This window comes from Urocampus carinirostris, chromosome 15, assembly GCF_059441175.1.
Source record: "Urocampus carinirostris isolate Australia breed hairy pipefish chromosome 15, RoL_Ucar_1.0, whole genome shotgun sequence".
Lineage (NCBI taxonomy): Eukaryota > Metazoa > Chordata > Actinopteri > Syngnathiformes > Syngnathidae > Urocampus > Urocampus carinirostris.
In genome coordinates, this window is record NC_142363.1 from 2156458 (window position 1) to 2180119 (window position 23662).

The following is a 23662-nucleotide window of genomic DNA, read 5'->3' on the forward strand; positions in this document are numbered from 1 at the left end:
ATTATGACAATGTGAATAAGTTTTTTTTTTACTTTTTTTGAATTTATTAAAAATAGAAAAAACTAAGAAATCACATTTACATAAGTATTCACAGCCTTTGCCATGAAGCTGAAAATTAAGCTCAGGTGCAACTTTCTTCCACTGATCATCCTTGAGATCTTTCTACAGCTTAATTGGAGTCCCCCTGCAGTAAATTCAGATGATTGTACATGATTTGGAAAGGCACACACCTGTCTATATAAGGTCCCACAGTTGAGTGTGCATGTCAGAGCACAAACACCAAGCATGAAGTCAAAAGAACTGTCTGTAGACCTGCGAGACAGGATTGTCTTGAGGCACAAATCTGGGGAAGGATACAGAAAATTTTCTGCTGCTTTGAAGGTCCCAATGAGCACAGTGGCCTCCATTATTCATAAATGGAAGACATTTGGAACCACCAGGACTCTTCCTAAAGCTGGCCGGCCTTCTAAACTGAGCAATCGGGGAAGAAGGACCTTAGTCAGGGAGGTGACCAAGAACCTGATGGTCACTCTGTCAGAGCTCCAGCGTTCTTCTGTGGAGAGAGGATAGCCTTCCAGAAGGACAACCATCTCTGCAGCAATCCACCAATCAGGCCTGTGTGGTAGAGTGGCCAGACGAAAGCCACTCCTTAGTAAAAGGAACATGGAAGTCCATCTGGAATTTGCCAAAAAGCACCTGAATGACTGTCAGACCATGAGAAACAAAATTCTCTGGTCTGATGAGACAAAGATTGAACTCTTTGGTGTGAATGCCAGGCGCCATGTTTGGAGGAAACCAGGCACCGCTCATCACCAGGCCAATACCATCCCTACAGTGAAGCATAATGGTGGCAGCATCATGCTGTGGGGATGTTTTTCAGCATCAGGAACTGGCAGACTAGTCAGGATAGAAGGAACAATGAATGCAGCAATATATAGAGATATCCTGGATGAAAACCTGCTCCAGAGCGCTTTTGACCTCAGGCTGGAACGAAGGTTCATTTTTCAGCAGGACAACGACCCAAAGCACACAGCCAAGATCTCAAAAGATTGGCTTCAGAACCACTCAGTGAAAGTCCTGGAGTGGCCCAGCCAGAGTCCAGACTTGAATGCGATCAAACATCTCTGGAGAGATCTGAAAATGGCTGTGCACAAATGTCTCCCATCCAACCTGATTGAGCTTGAGACTTATTGCAAAGAAGAATGGGCAAAATTGCCTAAAGATAGGTGTGCTAAACTTGTGGGATCATATTTAAAAAGACTTGAGGCTGTATTTGCTGCCAAAGGTGGATCAACAAAGTATTAAGCAAAAGCTGTGAATACTTATGTAAATGTGATTTCTTAGTTTTCTATTTTTAATAAATTCAAAAAAGTTAAAAAAAACTTTTTCACATTGTCATAATGGAGTATTTTGTGTAGAATTTTGAGATAAGAGATTAAATTAATACAATTTGGAATGAGGCTGCAACACAGGGGTCGGGAACCTATGGCTCGCGAGCCATATATGGCTCTTTCTATGTGTATCTGTGGCTCAGAGACAAATTTGACTGCATGCAAAATTACTCCGTCTTGTCCCAAACTTGAGTTGTTTATCCTAATCAGGTACACGCAAAGCCAAACAAGAGCTAAATAAAATGGAATTACTTCGCAGTATATATAGGGCACGTTTTTCACTATAATTTACAGTCAATGTGTCACACAAAAAAAGGGGGGAAAAAACTCGTTTTGGCTGTACAACGCAAAAGAATCCTTTATATAAAAGTTCACTATATAATCTGTGTTCAGTGCTTAGATACCTTATGATGAATCCACAGAACTGTAAATACGCCAAAACACCGGAAGAGAACTTAGTCATTTGATTGGGTGAGTGGGAGGGATGGGTGGAGCTATGCAAAAAGTGCAAGCACTCCCTCCCATCTCTCGCCCTACGCCGTCTGCGCGAAAAGTGAGCTCATCAGGCTCCCTATTTGCAGAATGTTGTGACGTTTTTACACAATAACTGCTTGCATCTGGTTTTGAAACCAATATGTATGAAAAAAAGGGTCAAAAGGAGTTTAACCGATCTTGAGAAATTGCAAGAAAGAGACAAGTTTAAAGTGGTATGTTTGTTGATTTTGGGACAGGGGCTCTGGCATTATTCTCTTTTCATAATTTTTATCAAATCATCAAAAATAAATGTGCTGAAGACTAAGCTTTTGTCTGGGGCGCGGGTTTAGCAATTTAGTAAATTTGTCTGATAATATATGGTGTGGCTCTTTCCCAAAATAAAATTAATATTTTTTGCTTTTATGGCTCTTTGAGTCAAAAAGGTTCCCGACCCCTGCTGTAACATGATGTGGAAAAAGTGAAGCGCTGTGAATACTTTCCGGATGCACTGTATCTACTGATATGATTTGGGCGGAAGTGACTCACGCCAAAAACCACACCGGTGAAATGGTGGGGTTTTTAAGGGTTATTGATCTATCTTCGTTATTCATTATCCATTATCCGTTATCGGTCAGTTCATAATACGCTACAAAGCCTAGGAGCCGGGACACTTACTCTCAGCCAAAAGGCCAAGCTAAGGTCCTAGCCCTAAAGCCTTGCTGCGATCATTGCGAATGCACCGTTCCCAGAGGTACTGCTATACCGGGCCGATGCGTGGAGTGGACAGAGCAAGCTCATATTCCATCTCCGAAATGCAAAAATCAAAGATAGTGACTTCATAGAAAGTACACAAGGCCAAGCTAAGGATCTAGCAAGGCCAAACTAAGTACTGCACAATGGTTCCCACCTCCATGGACACATACTGCAGCAATACTCTAATCTCATCTCATCTCACTAGCCGTACCGCTTATCCTCATTAGGGTCGCGGGGCAATACTCTTAGGCTGCGTCCCATTCTTCGCACTTTCACTCGCTATGTGCCCTAGTCACTCGGTTTGCGCGTTCACGTGAAAATGGGGTGTGTCCCGATACTCTCAAGACCGAGGCAGAAGTGCCCTCAAACCATGTCGTAACCACTTCAAGACCGAGGCGGCTCTCGACCTCACTTGGCAGCGAAGTGACTACCCAGAAGGCTTTACGAATTCTCAATATCAACAAACATGCCCGAAAAGGAACCGCACAAATGTAAGTAGTTTTCCACAACCACGCATGTATTTGCAACAAAATGTATTGAGATATCTTAGTTAGAGGTAAATGCAATAGAAAATCGTATTTTCGCGTTAAAACACGAACATTGCAAAATCGCTACTTTACGAAGTGCACTAATCTACCAAGGGAGCTGGCAAAAAAAAAATCTTCACGCTACAAACTGTAAAGTAGGATAACTGTGCAGAAAATCACGGTTCAGCCCATCCCTGTTTTTATCTTAAACGAGTCGTGCTTTTACATCTACTGTACATGGCCAGTCGCTAAAGGAGCATAGTCAGAATACCGTTCTGGACATAAGCGCTTGTTTACTGCACACAATTTCGGGTGTCGTGTTTTATTTACAATATGATTCTTTCATGTGAGATCAGAATGCATTAGTTTTCATCATGCATTATGAGTAATGTCTCCGAATTTCACGTGGAAATACAGTTGAAACAAACTACTATCACATAGTCCACTGCCTTCTCTGTAAACACATATTAAGTAAACTAATTACCTTCTCAAAATGTTGTCCAAATGTGGAGACAATTCTAAAGCATATGTGATGCTGGCCAATAGAAGGCTCATACAGCCATAAGAATAACATATCAATTTTGTGTATCTATTCACTATCAAATACTTATCCAGAACACATCCTATAATTTCCTGTCTCACATCAACTTGTTGAGCATCCTATACACAGTTGTTTTTGTATAATACATCAGCATTAAGTAATTCTTGTTTTTTCCACCCAACCTAAAGGCCACTGTAGAACGTCCCGTGGAAGAGCTGGTCACCATCACAGCTACCACGCCATCCACACCACCGGGCACGTCGTTGGCACCTTCTAATCCGGCGCCAAACCCCAAATCACCCAGAAAAAAAAGGAAGCACAATACACTCCTTGACTTTTTGAAAGTGGAGTCTGCCGGAGTGAGGAAAAGGCTCGAAGAAACTGTGGCCAAAACTGAGCGGTTCCTGTCCTTTTTGGGAAGCTCGTGGACAAATTTCCAGAACAGTGACATCTCTGCAATGTTTCCCTTTGTTTTATAAAAGGAAAATATTTTTTTTTTATTAAGAACTCAATGAAGTTCCAGTTTGTGTTTCCCAGCTTCATGGAAGTATTGGTATATTTTTGTTAAAATTTGTGACACATTATTTATTTACTATTATGTATTTTGGCCCAATGTGAGTTTGTTTTTCTGAAAGTAAACTATTATTTAAGCTGGAGTGATTTGTAGTTGTTTTCTGTCCAACAGTCACATAGTTCACACACAGTATCTCACATCGTTATGAAATAAACCACCAAGGTGTTACTCAAAATGAAGATGTTTATTGAATAGTAATGCAGAAAAGCACATAATGCAAATGTGGGTCTGACTTAAAGAGCCTAAAATATGGCTTTTGGGCAATTTATTCCATATTAACTGTGGACAATTCTTTGTACGGTGGACCTGGGAACCCTGAAGACCCGTGACACCACACGGTAGGACAGAGCGTGGGCCAGCCAGTACATGTAGATCAGGACCTCCAGCCACGGCCCTGTTCCCTCTTTAGCAGCTCCTGCAGGGCCCACATAACCTTCTTGCTCAACCTTAAGTCCTGAATGAGTTCTGACTCCACATAGAACCATAAGCACAGGATGGGAACATTCCTGTCCAACCTGTCCACGCTTATGGGACAGCCACTCTGGAACACAATAGATAACAAACAATTTAGACATAAATGTGGGCATAGAAAAGAAAAAGACCGCTTTAACTGTGATGTAAGCATCATGAAAAAATGTTGAAATGACCTTTTTTATATCCAATGACAACTCTTTTGAATTAAATTCCTTATGAACTAAGGTTTTTGGGTCGTACAGGGAAGTTTGGTGACGATATTATGTCAGCTTAAGGGTCAGGTGGACTGTTCTTGTGTTTGTTTACTTTTCGTCATGTCACACATTCAAGACCCCTACTATATGTCATAAAATGGCATTAAGATACTAATAAGTAGATTGCCATTTATGTCTACACAAACATAGGGTATTATGTGAACGTGCATTGTATGTTAACTCTTACTGTATTTGACCGAACGGGTCATTTTTTTTAATGAGTGTACGTACCTTGTTAAGATGAATCAGCACTACATAGCGCCGAAGCTGTCTTCAGTATAGCACATTTCTCCTCCGTTGATTGGAGACACGGAAAAGATGATGAGCTTTCAGGCAATCGGTAATAACACAGCTGTAGCGGGCATTTTTAACGTTGCACGAACTCTCCAGCTGACACACTACAGGTTGAGACTCGAGTTGTTTACATGTGACGTAGGCCTTTACGTCACTAAGGTCTACAGCCAATTAATATTACCGCCATCTCCTGGACAGGGGTGGAACCTTGCAAGTCTTGTCCAAACCATCTCCACTTTGCACTCCACTCGCGGAGGGCACTCCTCTATCGAGGGACCTCACTGGAGGGTTCTCAGGGCCGAGTGAGAGAAATGAGATTGGGCCTAATTCTTGTTGGTTTTCCACTATGTTAATAAATAAATAAATAAATGATGTACTGTATGTAGCAACATGACTGAAAAGAAAAAATGAACAAAACACAACAAAAATACTTTTCAAAATGAAATAAACTTCATCCATATTTATTTGGATGAAATTCAGGTATATACTGGACTGTCTCAGAAAATTAGAATATTGTGATAAAGTTCTTTATTTTCTGTAATGCAATTAAAAAAACAAAAATGTCATACATTCTGGATTCATTACACATCAACTGAACTATTTCAAGCCTTTTATTATTTTAATATTGCTGAATTTGGCTTACAGCTTAAGAAAACTCAAAAATCCTATCTCAAAATATTAGAATATCATGAAAAAGTATACAAGTAGGCTATTCAACTAATCACCTGAATCATCTAATTAACTCGAAACACCTTGCGAGGGTTTCCTGAGCCTTAAAAACACTCAGCTTGGTTCAGTAAACTAAATCACTGCTGATCTGACTGCTGTCCAGAGGACCATCATTGATACCCTCCATCAGGAGGGTAAGACACAAAAAGAAATTTCTCAAAGAGCAGGCTGTTCACAGAGTGCAGTTTCAAAGCATATCCACAAAAAGTCTGTTGGAAGGGAAAAATGTGGCCGGAAACGCTGCACAACCAAGAGAGATGACCGCAGCCTTAACAAAATTGTGAAGAAGAGCCGCTTCCAGAATTTGAGGGAGCTTCAAAGACAGTGGGCTGAAGCTGGAGTCCAGGTATTAAAAGCCACAGTTCACAGACGTGTCCGGGAAATGGGCTACAATAGCCGTATTCCCATGGTCAAGCCACTTCTGAACTCAAGACAACGGAAGAAGCGTCTGACTTGGGCTATGGAGAAGAAGCACTGGACAGTTGCAGAGTGGTCCAAAGTCCTCTTTTCAGACGAAAGCAAGTTTTGCATTTATTTGGAAGTCAAGGTGCCAGAGTCTGGAGAAAGGCTGGAGAAGAGCAAAATCCAAGTTGCTTGAAATCCAGTGTGAAGTTCCCACAGTCAGCAATGGTTTGGGGAGCCATGTCAGCTGCTGGTGTTGGTCCACTGTGTTTCATCAAGTCCAGAGTAAATGCAACTGTGTACCAAGAGATTTTAGAGCACTACATGCTTCCATCTGCTGAAAAGCTCTATGGAGATGAGTATTTCATTTTCCAGCATGATCTGGCACCTGCCCACAGTGCCAAAACCACCAGTAACTGGTGCACTGACCATGGCATCACTGTCCTTGATTGGCCTGCTAATTCCCCTGACCTGAACCCCATCAAGAATTTGTGGGGTATAGTTAAGAAGAAGATGAAAGACACCAGACCTACAAATGCAAATGAGCTGAAGGCCGCTATCGAAGCATCCTGGGCATCAATAACACCTCAGCAATGCCACAGGCTGATTGCCTCCATGCCACGCCGGATTGATGCAGTAATCCGTGCAAAAGGATTCCCAACCAAGTACTGAGAGCATCAATGGACATTTTCAAATGTTTGATTTAGTTTTGCTGTTATAAAATTATTTTTTTTACTTGGTCTGAGGAAGTATTCTAATATTTTGAGATAGGATTTTTGAGTTTTTTTCAGCTGTAAGCCAAAATCAGCAATATTCAAATAATAAAAGGCTTGAAATAGTTCAGTTGATGTGTAATGAATCCAGAATGTATGACATTTTTGTTTTTTTAATTGCATTACAGAAAATATAGAACTTTATCACAATATTCTAATTTTCTGAGACAGTCCAGTATATTAATAAGTCATCAGAAATCCTTTACCATTTACATTCGAAGGAAGTTTCTAAAATAGATATTTATGTACAGTATCAGTCGTTTAAAATGAAAATATGTAACGGGTGTAATAATAAATTTTGTTTTATTGAAATTCCTGCTGAAATATGTGTATAGTTTTTGGTAAATGTCCTGCAATGATGAGTCCAACAGTGCCATGCTGGTATGGGGTGGGGTTTGGTTTTGGCTTCTGACATGTGACCAGGAGGCGGGGTTTGTTGGCAGTCTTACCAGAGAGAACTGCAATGGTAAGACACATCTTTTGGTGCTCCACAAAAGAAGTTAATTTTAAACATTATAACCCCAGCTGACAAATCTCTTAACATGCACAGTAATGTGATTGATATTGTTTGATAGGTTTATATTCGTTTTGTTTCTGTTTTACTAAAATATTACTTCCCCTTGTTCATATCAAAGAGATCAAAGCCAGCAGAAAAGCTAATGTTGTGACTCATCCATTTGCAGAAACTGTAATAATAAAAACCTCATGATCCAGTCCAGCGTGAATGTGGATCTTTGGTGGGACATGTACGCCGCGGTTACAAATATGTATTTGCCTTCCCAACAGATTGTTAGGCTTAACACTAAACTCTTATAACTCTCATGACATAGCTTTTCTCAAAATCCTCTGAGGTAAAGCAAGGGTTTCTACAACATTGTTGATGACAATGTCATTGTCTATAGAAATGAGAATTTCCTTTTCAATGTACACCAGGCCTCCAAAGGTTCCTGAAATACTGAGGTTCTCAGCCTAGTTTTAACACATTTTAAAGCAAAGAAACTTGGCTCAAATGCAACCTGAGTACAGGAAAGGGTCAACAGGAAATTTTTCTCATCAGCGTGTCCATAGGTGGGTACAAAGGTAACACCCCTGCGTGCCGAGTTGTGTTTGTAGCGTTTATTGTCGCTTAAGGGCAATCGGCTGAGGTTGACAGGTATGGGGTGGGTGTAGATTGGGACAGGAGACGGCAACAATGGAATAACAAGTGACAATTCGAAGGCTTGGTATAACAGTTTGTAATTAAAATAAAATAGTGCACGACTAATTAACCTGACATAAATATTTTTGGAATGTCGGACAAAACCAGAATGCCCGGGGGGAAACCACGCAGGCACGAAGGAATATGCAAACTCCGCACAAGGAGACTGCCATAGCTGGAATTGAACCCTGGACCGCCGTACCGTGGGGCTGCTCGCTAGCCACTTGTTCCTCCTACAATAACACTTTAATACGAAAATACTGCTACATAAATATCACAACAGAAACAACAAAAAATATTTCTACAGAAATATCACGACAGTAATACCAGAAAAAGTACTACAGAAATAATTAAGAAATTGTACTATGGAAATATCATAAAATTACTACTGTAAAAAGTCTACAAAATTATTTTAAATAAAAGTAATGTAATGCTAAGCAGTTTTCTAGAACATTTAAAACAACATCACAATACAATGACACAGTTTAAAACTGTGGTATTTTGCATTACATACATGCATTGCAATGATACAACTGCGCAATGTTTCAGTGGTTTACAATAGATTGACCAACATTTCATGTTGATGATGTCTGTGTGTTGTTTCTTGATGCTCTTACAACATCCATTGCAGGCTGGTCACCCTGGAAGGGGGATTACCTCATGAGCGGCCCCTTCTCAGGGTTTCTTAATTTCCTCATGCTAAGTTTTTTTTTTTTTTCTTCTTCATGTAGATTTAGATCAGGAGATGGTGTAATAATAGTCTGATAAAGGGCTTTACAAATAAACATGACTTGACTATAAAAAACAAGAGAAATACTACAAAAATATAGCCAAAATAATACACAGATATTCTACAAAGAGTTCTACTATGGAAAAATTACAAAAATTAACTACAGCAATACTACCAAATCATGAATATTGTACAGAAATACTCCATACATACAACCACAGTTTTACTACCAAAACTGCAGAAATAGTACGATGCAGTGCTATCTATGTATGAAATGGACTGAACCATTTCACAGCAGTAGAGCGTTGTTCACATTTTCATATTGTTTTGCTTATTTTTGTTTGTTGTCAAGCGTTTTCATTATATTTTAGCCTGTCCTGTCATTTATTAAGGAAAACAGTTTTCAAAATGCTATCATTTTTGGAGTGCTTGGGGTGGATTTGGGTGTGCTTGAGCACCCCCAAATACGGGCTGGTTTCGCCGATGGCGTTATGTATTCTTATACATTCGGAAATTACAACTAAGCTAGTCTAAAACTTATTGCCACCATAGAGGGTCTCTCTTAAAATGTCAACTCTGTCTAAAAATTTTGTATATTTATTCCTCGATTAAATTGTGAATGACTCCTACTTTATTTAATGCGTTGTTCATGCTTGCGTGCACTGCAGTATATCACGTCGCCAGAAGGTGTCAGACAAGGCATTGGTCACAACACAACAGAAGGAACACTTTTTCCTTTAATCATGATGTATTAACAACTGATTAGATCGTGTTTAACAAAAGTAAAATATTAATGTGAAAACACAGTGCATGGACTATTGAAATAAATATTTAAAATAAATCAGAAATGTAATTGCTATATAGAAAGGGTATGGATAAAAACTCATGAATAAACAATAATGACTGGAATTTTCTTTATTGCCATTGTATAGCAACGTAGTGAACATTGTAGATTAAGTCATGTCATGTTTATTTGTATAGTCCCTAATCACAAGAAGTCTGAAAGGGCTGTACAGACTATTACAGACTACAGACTATTATTACACTATCTCGTGATCTAAAACCTACATGAGGGCAAAGAAATTCAAAAACCTCAGAATGAAGAAAATAAAGAAACCTTGAGAAAGGGCCGCACATGAGGTAACGCCCCCTTCCAGGATGACCAGGCAAGAATGGATGTTGCAAGGGCATCACAGACACCATCAACATGAAATATAGGTCATTCATAAACTATTGAATATAAGTGTGTTTTAAGCCTAGATTTAAACACTTCCACTAAGGTTGCAGATCGAATACCAGGGGGCAGAGCATTCCACAGCACTGGGGCCCGAACGGAGAACGCTTGAGTTTGCCTTTTATAATGATGGTCTAGTTATCATTTTATCTTTGAAATCTTCATTACATGTTATCCTGGAGTGTAGACATGGTACCCCAGACACATAGTAAAGACTTAAAAGATAAAACTAGGGTAAAAAAAGAATGTCAGGATAAAAGGCAGGGTGCCTAAATTGTAAATGCATCACAGCATTGCAATAATGCACTGGAAAAATAATTCAATAACATTTTGCAGCAACAAAAATCCAAAATAAGTCGATAAATACGACATCAATGCCCCATTTCCTATAGACTGACACGCTTTCCATCAAGATTTATAATTTCTTGATCGGCGATACATTTATTATATGCATATTTTTACGGAGGAAATGATAGCTCACCATGTGAATCATTCTGGAAATGCTGGAATGTTTGTACAAAATGCATCCCTACAAAAGCCCCTGATGAAATCTCAATGTTGGTGAGTCCAAAGGCCTTTGAACAAGCTTCTGGGGTGCAATGAACACAATTGGAAGAGTGCATACAGTACGCAGATGTTTCCTGTGCTATTGAGACCTGAGCAGTGTTGTGACCCTGAACAAATTTCAAAACAGGATGAACAAAAAAACAATGCAAAAGTGATTAGTGTTAGAGAGACTAAAAACTCTCTGCACTTTATACATACTGCTTCTTGATTCTTTAAAGTTGTTATGCATTCTCCGTCAGGAACCAGAAACGGAGATGGGAACCCAATTGCTCTAGTTTCTTAGTTTTATTTGAAAAGATATAAGCTGGCACCCACGATCCAGTGATCGTTGATTGTAGGGAGCAGGTCGCTCGTGACGCGGAAGTGGCCCTTCTCTGGCGAGCGATAGCGGTGTTGAAGAGGGAAAAGCAGGTCGGATTACCGGGGCGCAGGAGCAGATATGTGATCGAACGGAAACAAGTCGAAGCTGGGAAACGTATGGGAGTCAAAAACAGGGAGTCAGTTTCGGAAGGCTTGCCTTAGCGGGAGCTGAAGGTTCGCAACGATCGGACGCCGGTAACAGGGAGCCGGGGGGTTTAAAAAGGGGCTACGAGCCAATCAGCGACCAGGGCTGTTGGCGCCACTGGGGCAGCCGCAGGTGCCCCGAATCAGTAATCATGACATTCTCACAGTGGGGCTGTATGATTTGGACACTTGTTGTGTAAATGTCGTGAATTCTGTAAATTAAGATCCCTTTATTATGTAATAATAATGTTTCTTTTTTATCAGTGTGGAAATCAACACTTGAATATAGAAAAACAAAAAGGAAAAGAAAAAAGGAATAAAGAGAGAACAAAGAAAGAAAGAAAGAAAGAAAGAAAGAAAGAAAGAAAGAAAGAAAGAACTAAAGATGTCATGCCCTGCACGGTTGTCATGGCATCCAGCTAGCCCCGCCCCTTGACAGCATTGAACTGATTGTTTGTGGAGTACTTAAACGCTCCTTTTGGGACTGCCCGTTGCCAGACCATTGCTTAACCTTGAGGAAAACCTGTGCATGCCTGTTTGTTCTGTGTAATGCCTAGTTTGTATTTTTGATTACTCTTGAACCTGTTTTGTTTTGTCCTTGGTCCGTTTGTGTGTTGGACAACTTTTATTTCTCAATTAAAGTGAAGGATCGGCTACGCAAATGAGTTCCGACTTTCTGCTTCCCGGTCCGTTTGCTGACAGAAGAAGGAAAGAACGAAAGAAAGAAAGAAAGAAAGAAACACAAAAAGACAAGTTAAACATGATTAAAGAAGGTGAAAATGCAAAAAAAAAAGACACCAGGAAGAAAAACACAGGCTTTTGTTTTTTGAGGGCATACCCATTGCAGCAAAATCATGTCAGCTAATATATACTATGAAGATCAAAAGTGAACAAAATGCATCATTTACCTCTGACAGTTCTGCCCAGCCGTTCACAGGGTTTTTGAATACCTTCAGTAGCAAGATGTCAGACAAGAGTTCAAGCTCATGTTATGTAAAATACATTGTAACTTCTATGAGTATTTTTTTAAATGCACGTTTATATGTTTGGCTTATATATATATATATATATATATATATATATATATATATATATAAAATCATCTCATCTAATTAGCTGCACTGCTTATCCCCAGTAGGGTCGCGGGGTGCTGGAGCACATCCCAGCAATCATCGGGGCAGTGGGCAGGGGACACCCTGAACTGGTTGCCAGCCAATCACAGGGCACACAGGGACAGACAACTCGCTCGCTCATTCACACCTAGGGACAATTTGAACCGACCAATCCACCTGAAATGCATGTCTTTGTAATGTGGGAGGAAACCGGAGTGCCCGGAGGAAACCCCCGCAAGCACAGGGAGAACATACAAACTCCGCACAGGAAGTCCGGTAACTGGATTTGAACCCACACAGGAGGTTCCCAAGACCTTAGAACTGTGCCGCACACGCGCTAACCACTGCGCCGCCGTGCTGCCTGGCTTATATCTATTGTTTTTTTCATTATTCAAATCAATATTGTTTTCTTTAAAGAAGAAAATGTATTTTATCCCTGAATAATACACACTGTCCCTTTAAAAAGGCTGGCATAGCCACCTGTATCAGCACACACGTATCTATATTTATTAATGAAAATAATGAAACCGTTGAGCCAGGGGAGATTTTAGGTTCAGAGTTTTGAAGGTGCTGAGCACCCAGAATGTCTGACTGGTATAAAAAATTCTAAAGTGACATAACATCCATCCATCCATTCATCCATCAATTATCTGCACCGCTTATCCTCAGTAGGGTCACGGGAGTGCTGGAGCCCATCCCAGCTATCTTTGGGCAGTGGGCAGGGGACACCCTGAACTGGTTGCCAGCCAGTCGCAGGGCACACAGGGACAGACAAGTCACTCACTCATTCACACCTAGGGACAATTTAGACTGGCCAATTAACCTGACATGCATGTTTTTGGAATGTGGGAGGAAACCAGAGTGCCCGGAGGAAACCCACGCAAGCACGGGGAGAATATGCAAACTACACACAAGAGGTTTGATCTCATGAACTCAGAACTGTGCCCCACACGCGCTAACCACTGCACCTCTGTGCTGCCTGTGATATAACATGTACGGTTCAATTATGATAACGTTTTACAAAACTCAATTCCAATGAAGTTGGGAAAGTGTGTTAATTGCAAATAAAAATTGATCCAAGTAAATTGCAAATTCTTTTCAACCCATATTTAAATGAATGCACAGCAAAGACAACATATTTATTGTCTTCACTCATAAACTTTACTGTTTTGGGAGAAAATCATCAACTCTGTAATTTGATGACAGCAACACGTGCCAAAATAGTTGGGACAGGTGTCAATAACTACTCAGAAAGTGGATGAATGGAAATCAACCAACTATTTGCAGGTGAACAGATGAATTAGCAACAGGTGAGAGTTGTTACTGGGTATAAAAAAGGGAGACCCGAACAAGCTAAGTCATTCACATGCAAGGATGGGGCGAGGTTCACCTCTTTGTGAACAACTGCGTGAGCAAATTGTTGAACAGTTTAAAAACAACATTCCTCAAAGTACAATTGCAAGGAATTTAGGGATATCATCATCTACAGTCCATAATATTGTGAAAAGGTTCAGGGAATCTGGAGAAATCACTGTGCGTAAACGGCATGGCCGTAAACCATTATTGAATGCCCGTGACCTCCGAGCCCTCAAGCGGTACTGCATTAAGAACCGACATCAATGTGTAAAGGACATCACCACATGGGCTCAGGAACACTTTGGAAAACCACTGTCAGTCAATACAGTTCGACGCTATATCCGTAAGTGTGGGTTAAAACTTTATGTTGCAAAGCGTAAGCCATTCATCAACAACATCCAGAAACGCCGCAGGGTTCTCTGGGCCCGAGCCCATCTAAAATGGACTGATACAAAGTGGAAAAGTGTTCTGTGGTCTGATGAGTCAGTTTTCCAAATTGTGTTTGGAAATTGTGGACGTCGTGTCCTCCGGTCCAAAGAAGAACAGAACCACCCAGACTGTTATGCACGCAAAGTGCAAAAGCCAGCATCTGTGATGGTATGGGGGTGCATGAGTGGCCAAGGAATGGGTAACCTGCACATCTGTGAAGGCACCATTAATGCAGAAAAGTACATTCAGGTTTTGGAACAAAGTATGTTGCCATCCAAACAGAATCTTTACCATGGGCGCCCTTGCTTCTTCCAGCAGGATAATGCCAAGCCACACACTGCACGTCTCACGACAGCGTGGCTTCGTAGTAAGAGGGTGCGGGTGCTTGACTGGCCTGCCTGCAGTCCTGACCTGTCTCCCATTGAAAATGTGTGGCGCATTATAAAGCGCAGAATAAGACAAAGGAGACCCCGGACTGTTGAACAGCTGAAGCTGTACATAAAGCAAGAATGGGAAAGGATTCCACTATCAACGATTCAACAACTAGTCTCCTCACTTCCTAAACGTTTATTGAGTGTTATTAAAAGGAAAGGTGATGTAACACAATGGTGAAGAAGCCCCTTTCCCAACTACTTTGGCACTTGTTGCAATTATAAAATTCTAAGTTTATCATTATTTGCTTATGGAAATAAAGTTTATGAGTTTGAACATGGATAATCTTGTCTTTGTGGTGTATTCATTTAAATATGGGTTAGAAAAGGTTTGCAAGTCATTCTATTCTAATTTTACTGACATTTTAAACTTTTTCCCAACTTCAATGGAATTGACTTTTGTAAATAAAATGCTTTGCTAAAGGGTTTTGAAAGGCCATTTTTATCAATTGAATGTTCGTTTTAAGGCTTTTTTTATTAATTGAATGTTTGTTTTATGGCTCTTTGATGATTGAATGGTCTTTTGTTTAATTCAATTATGGCACTCGTGGGCTTCCATGGTTACATACTCTCACTGTAATAGACTGGAGCCTCCACAGACTCAGCTGCTATGCAAGTGACACTAGCGGAGCGCGGTAAGTGGGGTTAGGAATAAAATTGACTGAACCATTTCAAGGCAGTTGAGTATTTCCCACGTTGGGTTGTTCACAATTTTGTTTTGTCTTACTTTTTTAAAATACATTTTTAGCCAACGTTTTATTTTATCGAAGCCAACCCTGTCTTTTATGAAGGAACAGAGATACATATTAAAAATGCTAAAATTTTGGGGGGTGCTTGGGTTGAATTTAAAGGTTGCTTCAGCGCCTCCAAAAACGGGTTGGTTACGCCCATTCGTCAAGCTAAAAGTTGGTAAACAACTGCACTGCTTGTCTTCCTAATGTCGCGCGCACACTTGGGCGCGTGAGCGTCGGCTGCAACTGCTCAGGCGCGTGCGCGGCGGCCGCTCGGCTCACAGCTAGCAATGGCGCCGCGGGCTGCCCAGTTCGTCTCTCGGCGTCTACTCCTGGCCGCATTTTGCTTTCTGCTCGCCGGCGGAGTTCACCGGGTTGCCTCCTGTCCCAGTCGCTGCTTGTGTTTCCGAACTACTGTGAGATGTATGCATCTGAATCTCGAAACGGTACCGGCTGTGTCTCCGCAGACCACTATTCTGTGAGTGGAGCCCGACTTTTCTTTCACTTAATTTCAAACACCGAAAAAGAGCCGAAAATAAAGGAACCGCCGCCAACCGTAAAACCTTTCATAACGCGTGGGTTATTTCTGTGGGGAAAAGGTAATTAGTTACAGTTAATAGTTACTTCACTTTAAAAGTATTTGCGTTACCCCTAGATTACAGACACTCAAAAGCATTGTGTTACTCTGAAAGACTCTTTAAGTAACAAATAACCGTATATACTCACGTTGGAGCAGACCCCTAAAACCGCTGAACCCTTTTAACGTTCCTGACAAATTCGCCTATTATCCCGATGCAAGACATAGCCAAAGTAAATGAAATGCTGTTATTGAACTATTTAGAGAAAATGGACGGTTTCGGTGTCTTTTTAAAGGTAAGATTCTGAAGTTTTATCCCAAAGTAAAATACTCACTGCAAGTAAAATAATTGTTTTTTTTGCCTGATTTTTATTTTTTTTTGGGGGGGGGGGGGGGGGGGGGGGGCAACTAGATGCTTGCAAATGAGTGTAGCAAAAGCATCTTAGCTCTACAACAGGCGAGACAATAGCTTGAAGCCTTACCTGACACTTGTCAAGTTTGATCACAATCTGGAAAACTAAACATTGTATTTTACACATTTTTCTAAGGGTAGGTTTTTGCAGAAGAGGCCATTTGGAGATGACCAGTTTACTACACTAAAACCTTTGCAAATTTATATTCTCCTTTGGCCATTTTTTTGACACTGAAAGAGATGTAAATGTTTGACTTCTCTTTCTTTAGTCAAATCAAGTATTGTGCACACTTACACGTAATAATGTTGCGTGAAAATGAATCACAAATTGCTTTGTGTACGTTTCATTTCATCTCTGAAATGAATACACATAAAACATGTTAGTCATTTATGTTGGAAATTTTATTGGCTAAATAATGTCTCGATCATCATTCAAATCGTTACTACTGGTTTAAGATATTCTGACCTGCTGGAGCCGATGTTCCCTCTATCAGACAGGCCCGTTGAGGCTAATGTGGGCTGTGGATCATGAAAAAAAGCCTGCTATTGGCCGAGAACGGTGTGAATCGAAATGGGAGAGGCTAAGTAACTTATTGGGAATCATTTTACGAGTCTGTTTATTTTTAAAGGGGAATTTTGGAGAAGAAATGAAGCAATTTAAAAAATGAAAGTCAAACGGAGCAGACTTGCTTTGAGGCAGATTTTTGTTGTTGTTGTCAACTTAAGTTCAATGTAACGTCACGCTTTATGCATGAATAAAACTAGCTTGAGCAGGCCCTCGTCATGGGAAAAGTGGAGGGATAACTACCGTGGTGGAAAGAGTTTCACGAGGCTGTTGTTTTGAAAATGGAAGTAATGTGACAAAACAGATTACATGAAGCAACATCCAACGAAGCAGAAGTATTTAAGGATTTCTATTTTTCTGTCGGCATTACCTTGTGTTTTGGAGTAAATATTTTACAAGGTTGGATTCTGTGGATCCTCCCAGATGTAACGAGCCAGTTTTGTGTGCATTTAACGAATATCATAACAGCCAGGGGAGGTAATAGGTGAGTTATGCTCCATAGTTTTGGTTGTCTTGTGCCAGATTGAAGTATATTTTGATATTACATATCTCGAATCCTAAAGGTTTAAGCTTTTCCATTAGATGTGGCATGACGTATTTCAGTGACTGGTGACATCGTGAAGACACGACTTTGTCTATCAACAGCCTGACGGCCCGCCGTCGGAACGTTAAGGGGTTAAAAGATGTTGAAATATATTTTTAGATTTACTTTACGGGGTGTTTTAATATTGTTTTATCTGTGTTTTTTATATTCATGTTAATAGTTTAGAACCTTGCTGTCACTGTTTCTTTTTCTGGTTCCCTTTGAGTGAGCTCTTAACTACGAGGGTCGTTCATACTCAAAATTTTGAAGAATTATATATGATATGTGGCATTACGTATTTCAGTAACTGATGACATTGTACAGACATGTATTTGTTTATCAAAAGTCCGGCAGCCTGCTGGCGGGCCGTCAGAACGTTAAGCGCTTAAAAAAATTATTAAGGGTTTGCCGCAGGTTGTCACTACATATTAAGCCTCTAGGAAGGATTTCTGTATGATAAAACCCCATTAAATGGCTGGAGTAGCTTTGATTAGATTTTTTTCCACACATCGGGGGAACCCCACTTCGCAGTGTTGCTTCCTTTCCAGCGAATGAAGTGTGAAGGTGTAGTTAGGAAGTGTGGTTAGAGTAGCGACACGCTTGGAGCTTTTTCTTTCTAAAAAAAAATAAAGAAGTCACTTCATCATCGCTGGGGCAGAAAGGAATGATGTTTTGTACACAATTACCGTGGTGACTAAAATCGTTTGATCGTCGTTACTACAAAGTTAACGCATAATTCATTATATAAGTACATGCATAAGATCGGTGTTCTTGCAATAAAATGCTATTTTTCAAGCAAAGTGCCCTTCTGTTTATGGTAAGTATTGTTTAGACCAGGGGCCGGGAACCTATGGCTCGCGAGCCATATATGGCTCTTTCTATGAGTACCTGTGGCTCGGAGACAAATTTGATTGCATGCAAATTTTCTCCATCTCGTCCAAAACGTAAACTACTAATCCTGTTCAGGTACACAAAAAGCCAAACCAAAACTGATAATGTAGCAGTGCTTGGCAGAATATATAGGGCACGTATTTCACTACAATTTACAGTCAAGATGTCACACGGAAAAAAAAAAAAAAAAACTCGTGGGGGGGGGGAAAGAATACAGGAATTACAAAAAAAAACCTTTTTTTTTCCAATTAGCACACAATGTGTAGTGTTCCTCCCCACCATCATCCAGATATGTTTTGTAGTCCACGCGCCATGGATCTCGAGAAATAAATTCTCTAAGTAGACAGTTTGACCTTATAACCCCTAGAGCTGTGACGTCAACTGATGACAACAAGGACTTAAAATAACGGCGGTTCCGATTGAAAAACAGTTTGTCGGTATTGCTAAGTGTCGCTTAGCAATACCGACTATGAAAACACAGAAGAGGAGGAGCATCACTGGCCTCACATCAAACGGGGCCATCCAAACGTTGATTGGATGGACTTTGATAATTTGATGATCAGATTGGTTGGTTGTTTTTTTAAAAAAGAATAATATACACGATGTTGCTACAGTTACTCAGTACTTGAGTAATTTTTTCAATAATTACTTTTTTACTTTTACTCAAGTAAATATTTGGATGAGTATTTTTACTTCTACTTGAGTAATATTATTCTGAAGTAACAGTACTTTTACTTGAGTAAATCTTTTGGCTACTCTACCCACCTCTGGTTTTGTTTGTTTAATTTTTTTTTTTAATTTTTTTTTTGTCGTCTTAGTCTTAAATTTGATTTGAATAGGCATTAAAGTCTTAAAAATATGCGTTAGGTTCCCTGTTTAAAAGTGGAAATCTCATGAAAAGGTTTTGTAAAAACAACTGACGTTTGTGAGCCATACAAGATTTCTAATAGTACATTAGTCAATTAACTAAAATGTGAAAAATAATTTACCGTTGCCAGAAACTCTGCAAAATGTAAGTTGATTTTTGGGTTTTGGACATGTTTGATAAAGATTTGGTTGCCTCACATGGGATTGATGTTGCACACAGATTTTGTGTGAACGCTCAGACCTGTTGATTCTTGGAGGGAACTTTGACGCCCACCCTTTTCAATTGTAGCAGAGTGATGTAACTACAGTTGAGTTAAAACGTTTTATAGATAGATAGATACCTTATTCATCCCCACTAGGAAATTCACATTTCCAGCAGCATCCCTGAGCTGAGAACAATACAATAATAAAGCAAAAAGTCTATCCGTGGTACAAGACAGTAACAGCAGTCTGTCGCTGAAGCTGCTCTTCTGTCTGGATATAATGCTGTGCAGTGGATGTGATGAATTGTCCATGATTGACCGCAGCTTTTTCAGTGCCCGTCTCTCAACTATTGTTGTCAGGCTGTCCAGCTCTGTGCCCACAACAGAGCTCGCTTTCCTCGCTAGTTTATTGAGACGAGAGACATCCTTCTTCATGACGCTGCTTCCCCAACATGCTGCCTATTAATAACACCTTACAATACTCGCTAACAAGAAAATGGTTGCATTGTTTGGTAACGCTTAATTCACTGACCCTGTGGAACTTTCATGCTCAAGTGGCAGTGTTGAGGCAAACTTTCCAAACTACTGGTTTAACTTTGGCTGTTGTGTAATCTGGTCTAGCAAATCCCATGCACGCAGAGAGTTTTTCCCAACACCTGCTGTTGAGCTTCGCTGTTAACTTAAATTGTGCAGATTCTTTTGAGGGTCACACAGCTGGTGAAGGGGACACCCCCCCCAGGCAATGTTGGGGGAGTGAAAGTAAGTCAGTCAGCCAGTAGGAGTCATGTTTCCATGCGCTGCTGGAATTTGGAAGCTTTTCAGGTCATCACTAATGAACGCTGCCCACCGTCTCATTGAGATGTTCTTGTCAAGCAGTTTGGACTATCGAAGAACCGATCCCACAATATATAGAAATAATTGTATAAAAAAAAATCTTACAAACGTATGCCATATAAATAAATGAACACATTACATTATACCTAAATCAATTACATATATTTAAATGCAATTCATTCATTTTTGTATACATTTTGTAATTTGTTTTGTCATTTACTGTGATGCCTCAACATATCAACCTCAGCAAATGATTCCCTTGTTAATGATTGCAACTCCCCCTATTAAGCTATAATAAAGACTGTGTAGAATAAAAACAAAGAAAATGGTGTCAACACATTTATTTTATTCACTAAATAAACAACACAAACAATTCTATCAGCATCTTTTTTTCGCCGTGTCCCCACTTGCAGTAAATGCAGTCTTGTTTATTATACATAGTAGTGCAAGATTTTGCGGACATCATCTGTTATACAGATGGTTAAACTCTGGTACAGAAACTTTCCCAATTTAGTTTAATTTGCAGCAAAGATGTCAGAGTATCAATTCCCATTGCCTTCGATACTCTCTATGTACTTTTGTCACATGGCTGAAAACTCTCACTGTGTGCGTTAGATTGAGGAATGCAAAGCGATACATGCGAAAAATTAATTATTGATCAAGGATAATATTTGGTAGTGTAGGGACAATATTGGAAATCTACAATGGCGATGTCGTCTGACCCAGGCAATCGAAATAGAAAAGACGAGATCGGTCTAAAAAAAAAAAAAAACCAAACAAGCTTTTGAAAATTCTGGTTATATTCCCCCTGACAAACATTGTTATACAATTTGAAATGATTTAAATATGTATAAAATACGGGGAAAATGTATATGTTGACAGGAATGATAATTTAACATACAAGCTGCTTGTGATGTGAGAAATTTAAGATAATGACTTGTCTTTTGAACATACAACTTATTGCCTGACATAACTAGGAAACATTTTTAGCTCAAAAGCACTCACCGCCAGCATCCGCTTGTCTCAGTAAACACTTGCGTTTCCTGCTATTAACCCTTTGCACACCTGTGAGCTAATTACGTGACAACACCATGACGTCTGGTAGTAAACAGCGAACTAGGCCAGTAAACGGTAGACAACAACAAAAACAGCTATACTAACAACTAGTCAAACCAATATTGTGCAGCTGTTGGATGAGTTGGCTCACCTTATCGCAAAGCATAAGGCGCGCTATTGAGAGAAACTGAGGATAGCATTAGCAATGGCTCTCAACCTGCCAGAGAGGGCAATGTGACATTACGTTTGTGTGTGTGTGTGTTTTTTTTTTTTTTTTTTTTTTTAAATACCTCGTGTTCCCGTGACACGTAGGGAGCGAGGCCCGGGACAACTACGCGCGTCAATCAAATGCGATACACCGAGCACCTGCCAAAGATGCCTAACCTACACTCCAGGTGGCGGACAGGTTGCCTGGGAACAACTTAATTGGTTTTATGTTATTTCTTGTCGTGAAAATTTGCTCAAGATATGAGCAATTTTATTTACGAGCACAATCTGGCAGTCAGTTAATATTGTATGTAGAGGTATAACTGTATTGATAACTTGCAACAATTTTAAGGATTTTATTTTCATTTTTCCTTCCCTAAAAGTGTTATTTTGTGGGCCACACATTCCTCTACTTAGGGCATGGGAACCTATGGTTAGAGAGCCATGTGGGGCTCTTGTCATGAATACATATTGCTCAATTAAAATATGGTACTTGTGCAAATTCTTTTGTTTACATTCCAATTCTGTTGGTGAGCAGTAGGGTTGGGCGCATCTATGCAACACAGCACGCTCGGCTCTCTCTTACACACACCCGCTGCGCTGAAGGGAAATACATGCATACATTTTGGCTTGGAGTTTTTTTGTGAGATATCTACAAAAGAACTCTGTTGTTTATGGAAAAAAGAGAAGGTCAAAATGAGCCTCAATGATCTTAAGACACTGCTGGAGGGAGACAAACTTAAAGTGGTATATTTGTTGATATGAGACACTGGCTCTGGTATTATTATTTCATGAATTTTATTAAATCATCTAACATGACACAAAGAAATAAAATGCGCTGAAGACTAGTTTTTGTCTGGAGAGCAGGTTTGGTAGTTTTGCTTAATTTTGTCTTAAAATATATGGTATGGCTCTCTCAAAAAAATATATATATATTTTGCCTTTTTGGATTAAGAAGGTTCACGACTCCTGTTCTGCCTGTTTGAACCTAAACTTCAAACAGTTATCTCAATTATAATGATAGTACCCCCAACAAGGCCCATTGGTATAGATGCAAACAGCTTAGAAATACCCTTAAGCCTAAAATCCGTGAAGATGTCAATCACTTCTTGTAAATAACTGAAAATAATGTTGACTGAGCAAGAGAGAAGGGTAACACTTTGTATGGCTCGTAATTTGTAGTCGTCCACAAAGCAACTGCTTGTTTACTCTTGACCTGTTTACCAGGAAACATACAGCTAAGAGGACTTGGTGGGAATGGTACACAAACCCACAAATAACTTTAATAACTAAATTTTTATGGATTGTCCTTTGACCTCACCACAACCTCTCCCTGACTGAGTGTGCTTTAGAACTCGCTGAATAGCTCCCCTTTCACATCGGGGGCAATACAGCCCCCAATAAAGGCAACTCCTCAAATACATTGCGGCTTTTGTGTGGAATTGGCACCATGGCCTACTTGTCAATGCACTGACCATATTAATAGCTGTGTTCTGCCAGGAAACTGGCAGACAAAGGAGCATCTTAGTTTGCCAGAACCTTGGCAGCCACCGTGTGGAAAATGTTCTTATTCTTAAACGTCTGGTATTGCTTCCTCAAGTGAATTTGTGGCTAGACACACCCCACTCAGCAATCCTTTCCATCCTTTGCCCCAGAATAAAGAGTATTGTTTAGGGGTTCAAGCAGGATGTCTAAATTTGTTACAGAGTTGATACAACGCAAAAACACGCTGTCATTTCCTGATTGCTTTCATGCTTGCTGGCTTTGAAGTTGCAGACAGTCGTCGAGTCGTTGCCTCTCCTGCCGTCCATCGTCAGGTCTGGACATGAATGCCTGGCTGCCTGTTATCTGGTACACAGATGACCCTCTGCAGGGGAATTAATGAAAAAAGTCAGAAATATGCGGTGTAGCAATAAATGCAAATTGGTAAGTGATAAGGTTCCTCACATATACAGTAGAATCATAGCAAGGGATAGAAACACAATGTTT

The 23662-nt window shown here is 40.1% G+C and overlaps 1 protein-coding gene, 1 long non-coding RNA gene and 1 pseudogene across 2 annotated transcripts in view; 2 read left to right on the top strand and 1 right to left on the bottom strand.

Moving 5' to 3' along the window:
- Nucleotides 1–2594: 2594 nt before the first annotated feature.
- Nucleotides 2595–2751, bottom strand: LOC148351309 (U2 spliceosomal RNA; annotated as a pseudogene).
- A 114-nt stretch (nucleotides 2752–2865) lies between these two features.
- On the top strand, nucleotides 2866–4342 carry LOC148351310 (uncharacterized). Its single transcript, XR_015852865.1, has 2 exons — nucleotides 2866–3109; nucleotides 3875–4342. It is a non-coding gene; the product is annotated as an uncharacterized LOC148351310 (long non-coding RNA).
- An 11348-nt stretch (nucleotides 4343–15690) lies between these two features.
- Nucleotides 15691–23662, top strand: part of pxdn (peroxidasin) — an 86392-nt gene continuing 78420 nt past the window's right edge. Inside the window, exon 1 of the mRNA XM_088354211.1 lies at nucleotides 15691–15956. Within this exon, the coding sequence (XP_088210337.1) occupies nucleotides 15769–15956 (188 nt within the window). The 5' untranslated portion in view covers nucleotides 15691–15768. The remainder of the gene's footprint in view (nucleotides 15957–23662) is intronic.